This window comes from Montipora capricornis, chromosome 9, assembly GCF_036669925.1.
Source record: "Montipora capricornis isolate CH-2021 chromosome 9, ASM3666992v2, whole genome shotgun sequence".
Lineage (NCBI taxonomy): Eukaryota > Metazoa > Cnidaria > Anthozoa > Scleractinia > Acroporidae > Montipora > Montipora capricornis.
Window position 1 is genome coordinate 37,258,516 of NC_090891.1, and position 5,000 is coordinate 37,263,515.

General features: G+C 41.9%; 1 protein-coding gene across 1 annotated transcript in view; it reads right to left on the reverse strand.

The window, feature by feature from the left end:
* LOC138016045 (uncharacterized) overlaps positions 1-4,200 on the reverse strand; it is a 4,450-nt gene extending 250 nt beyond the window's left edge. The window contains exons 1-3 of the mRNA XM_068863207.1: positions 3,959-4,200; positions 2,316-2,906; positions 1-1,873 (exon numbers count right to left, since the gene is read on the reverse strand). The exon at positions 1-1,873 is cut by the window's left edge and continues 250 nt beyond it. Coding sequence (XP_068719308.1) covers positions 765-1,873; positions 2,316-2,906; positions 3,959-4,034 — 1,776 coding nt within the window. The 5' untranslated portion in view covers positions 4,035-4,200 and the 3' untranslated portion in view covers positions 1-764. The remainder of the gene's footprint in view (positions 1,874-2,315; positions 2,907-3,958) is intronic.
* Between the last annotated feature and the right edge of the window lie 800 nt (positions 4,201-5,000).

A 5,000-nucleotide genomic window follows, 5' to 3' on the forward strand; every position in this document is an offset into this window, starting at 1 on the left:
GCATTGAATCGGGAAAAATCAAATTACAGGCTGAAGTATGTCGTTTGCCTAAAGCCAACTTCTTTCAAGCCTTTTTCTCGTCTGTTATAGTCATAGCTTCTCGAGCAAGAACTAGAAAAAGAAACCTACGCTTGAATGCGAGGACTTTTCATGATTTTATGATAAAGGCCATCCTGTCGCGTCGTTTACTCTTGGTGACAAACGCAAAGCCACATTTATGTAATCATTCTATGATTGCTAGTGTGTCTCCCTCGCTTTCTGTGAATGGCTTTAAAGAAGTAACTGTTGTATCTGTGCTTGGCAATCAATTTTAAGCTTAACACAACAACTCTAAGATAAGTCGAATCCTCTTCCTTTCCCGCTCTCCTAACTTTCCTTATGTGGATCTCGTGACAGACACCATAACGAAATTCCAACTCGGGTTTGTCGTTTTTGCAAAGATTGGGAACTGGATGGAACGATAGTTACAATGCAAGAATGTCACTTCATGGCCCGTTTTCGTCGTTTGAGAAGTGAAATTTGCACGATGGTGCTTCAGTTTATGAAAAAAAAAAAAAAAAGTTGCGTTTCCCAGATTTGTAAAGGATACCAATTTGAAAATTTTTTCATGAAGGCGCTTCGGATATGACTCGGTAAATAGCTAACAAGCTTCATTTCGCTTCCCGCCATAAAATTACAGCTTGGCAACACTTGGCGCACTCACATGGTATGTAATCTTACAAACAAGATTTAGTGAGCTTATGGGATGTAATCCCGTTTCTTGCTTAACCATAACATTTTAGTTTTCCTAACGTGTGATAACCTTCCTCGAATGAGCTATCCAAGTCTCCCAGTCTGATCTGTGAAACAGGCAATGCAGACTTGTCTGTTAGAAGACCACTATCCTCGCTCCAACCACTGTTGGTGGGGCAGTTACACTTTCTACCGCTGAGGGAACACGAATTCGTGACTCCGCATGCGCACATTTGGTTGTAATCAGTAGCTCCGCCCCAGTAGTCCATCCGTATCCCGTCACGTGACACCCACCAAGCATAGCGACGTTCAATAAAAGGCGAATAAGAATTGCATGCATACTTGATTAACTGTTCACAATTCTGTGACACTCGAGTAAGTGCTGCTAGTTGAGAAGGATTGGCGCCAATGTAAGTCACATCCTTTCGGTAACAGCCTGCACTATAACATCCACTGATTTGATTAACATGGGTTCTGCTCTCACTGTCATGACTGATGACTGTCACGCCAACCCCACCCTTGTCACGCATATCGCAATACACACTGAATGGCTTCACGCCTCCTTCACCATCAGGATCAATCACATAACTTCCCGAGCGCTTTCCCTTTATACTGCTGCAAGACACAGGCTTACGTGTGCGCACTTCAACAACAGATGTTTTTTCAATAGAACGTAAAGCGTTTTTAGCGACGCAAGTATAAGAACCAGAATCAGTGGCCGAAACATTTTCAACAAACAAAGTTCCACCCAGAAGATTTTTGCCCCTAACTTTCCAAAAAATTGCGTTTTCACCCTCAGCTTTACAATCGAGCGTTAAATTACTTTGCTCATACACAATGACTTTCGCTGGAGGCTTTTGGGTAAATTTGAGCCTGTCATTCACCGTAATCAATGCGACTGTGCTGTCCTGTCCAAGTAGATTCCTTGCTGAACATGCGTACAATCCCGTATCTGCTTTGGTGGCATTGCGTAGAGAGAGTTTACCACCAGTTACCACGGTGTTCTCTTTAAACCTTTGACTGAACGCTTTCTGCCACGAGATGAGGGGTCTGGGCTGTCCGATGGCTTTGCAAAGAAGACTCACGCTTTGTCCTTCTTCGACTGTGGTAGACACTGGCTTTTGTGTGATCCGGGGAGGCACTGAAAATATTAGACACCAAAAAACAAACCGGCATGAGAACATTTAAACCTAGTTAGAAGATTTCAATCAGTTTACGATTGTAAACTGGCACAGGTATATCTCAACACGTTTATAAAGTTACTATTCTTTCATTTGAAGACCTTTCTGCGAAAATTATATCCTTTTTTTCTTTTCTGTCTCAGTTATTGTTTTCTTTCGTGCTAGATGACCATTTTTGCCTGTTATCGCGACGGTTTATGGCATCTAGTTCAAGTTAAAGATAACTTGCTATTATCGACACGAGTGGGAACAGCTTGCAACAACATAAGGGTTTCTATAGGAAAAAAATGGTTGGCTGAATTTTTAAGTGACGATTTTGGACTCCAGCTGTCAGGAAGTTTGCTTTTCAAGGCGTCCTGTTCAGTCTTCAACACATCATTTAAGAGCACAGCAATTCCTTACCTTGTACGGTCAATGTGGCCGATGATGACATCACCCCGAGTATATTTCTTGCTTTGCAAGTGTACATTCCACTGTCGTGGGACGTCACATCTCTGATCATAAGGCTACCACGTAACTTCATTATCCGCTTTGTTGCGGGAAGACTGGAATTGTCCTTCAGCCAAGTGACCTCAGGTGTTGGGTTCCCTTGAGCTTCGCATTGCAACGAGGCTTCGCCAGTTTCGTTCACTACCAAAGACACCGGAGGGGACACAATCTTAGGGGCTGAAATGGATTCCCCAGGATCACCCTTGGGTCCAGGAGGGCCCTGATCGCCCTGAGGGCCTGGAAGACCCTGTTCCCCTTGAGCCCCTATCTCTCCTTTGAGCCCCTGTTGCCCTGGTGGTCCGTGTGGCCCGTGTTTGCCAGGAGGGCCCATATGACCAGGTCTTCCCCGTCTTCCTTTGATGCTTTTTAGACAATGTATGGGGCAGGCCAACCTGCTCAGGGCCAGTTGTACTTCCATCTTAATGGCATCTCGGCTGATAATTGTGCTCGTGTTTGAGTTTCTGTTTTCATTTTCCAAGTGACGCTTGGAACGACCGTGTGTTTCTGCAAGAAATGATGCCGTCCTCGTGTTAAACTCTAATATCGTAACACTAGTATACTACTAAATACAGATACTATAACTGCATTTTATATTCTGTGTGTGTCTTTCCGTTTGTTTGATATCATCTGGATTTCCCCATCAGAAGAAGATTGGTTCTCTCACGTCTAAGCTCTGCAATCATTGGACATTAATAGTAATACACTGGGAATATCGCGCATACTAACGTTCAAAATGTACAGATATTTGTCTTATATTTAATGGACTCCGTGATCCTGTAACAACACGGAGTTCCTTGTCTTATCTGATCCGTCATTCAAAATGTCACGTTTCATTCTAACTTTTCCTGTTGTTTATATTTGAAACCGAGCGAGATTCGTGAACCGTTTGGATTCCTCCCTTAGGTGGGACAAAAAAGACATGTTCCCATTTTAGAACTTTACGATCCGCTTTGGATTAACAACATTATGAACACGACTTGCAATTAGGAAATTAAAATGTTCAATGATTCACAGTTACGTTCCAAAGAATCTATGGCAATGCATTGCCTCGTGTGTCCTTTTAGTGATGTTTCATTATTTATGGGAAACCAAAGATACGAAATACAATCATATTATGCATGATAAAAGGTCAGCCAGCATATTTTTGGACCGGAAAGACAATGTAACAAAATATAAGCTCGTGAATTTGGCATGAGAGATTAGAGTTTCTTCCTTTAATGTTTGTTGCAGAGTACATTTTCCGCCAACGTATCCGAACAAATGATATTTCCGAAGCTTTTCAAAAGACACCAACACGTACACTACCTAAAATTTATTGCAGTGTTGTGGAGACCACTACTAAAAAATCGGTATTGGATGCCTTTGATTGACATAGGGCTCACCAGATGAAGGGTATCATATCTCTGGTGGATCTCTTGGTCATTTCGATCCTTTGCGACAAACCATGCTCGTTAATTTAGCCGTTTTTGTCCAAAAAAGGGAAGTTAATTAAACAGCCTTCCATTACACCAAGCCTTTACCAATACGTTAAATTGCATCACTGATCGATTACTTACCAGCTTCACGCGAAGCCATTTGCCTCAGTAAAGAAGAATCAATCGTCTTCCGGTAAACGTTGGTCTGCAAGTCCATACTTAGCCTCTATTTTTTTAGTCATAATTCGAAGCATTTGCCGATGAGCGTAGAGCTCAAACTCAACATGAATCAGACCCACAAAGCATACGGCAACACAAAGAAATAACGATGAGAATGCAACAGTGTTGGAGTTCATCTTCGATCTCTCCATCGTGGATAATGTGATTGGCCAAAAGAGCGTGCAATAAGTATGAGCAGATCGGATTAGCACTCTTAGGCTTCGTCACGCGTTCCTCCCTCACGGAAGAAGCCCTGCAGGCGAGTGTCTGCGTGGAAGGCAAGGGCGGATTTGATGATTGAATTTCTTATGCGTCTCTGATCGACCTTCTTTCAGCTATACTGGCTGTCTTCCAAAAGATTCGTCATAACCTATCGAAATTCTAAAGCAGAAGTATTTAAGATTTATTGAATTAAACAGAAGGAAATTCTTCTTTTTCTTCTTTCTGCGTAGGCCAATCGTCAGGACGAAAAACAACCTCACAAAAGTCAAAGTAAAAGTCAGATTTCACCAATTCTGTAGCATTTTTTTCCTTATTTTAGGATAAATACATTAGTAATTACAATAGACAGTCCGTGTGCAATTAATGGTTGGCACTCAATAAACCGCAGTAGCGTGATTATACTTTAAAATCATTGAAGATAACGGAGTACTAGTTGAGTTCTAATCATCTAAGGCTTGGGAATTCATGTAGAACGCTTGGTCTGCCGAGTTTTATGCGTACCCTTTAGTAGTACCCGAAGCCAAATGCACAAAAATCACTTCCACTTTGGTTAAAAACCACGGTTCTAGCCTTCAGGAGGTTATAAACATAACAAAATAATAAACCGTGAGTCCTAAAAGCTGTCGAGATCTTTCACGAGAGGTGGACGCTTACGAGAAGTTCTAACAATAGGAATTAAGAATACTTAAAGAATTTTGAACATTTGAATAACTTTTGTCTGTCCTTGTGTGGGCTCATTTCC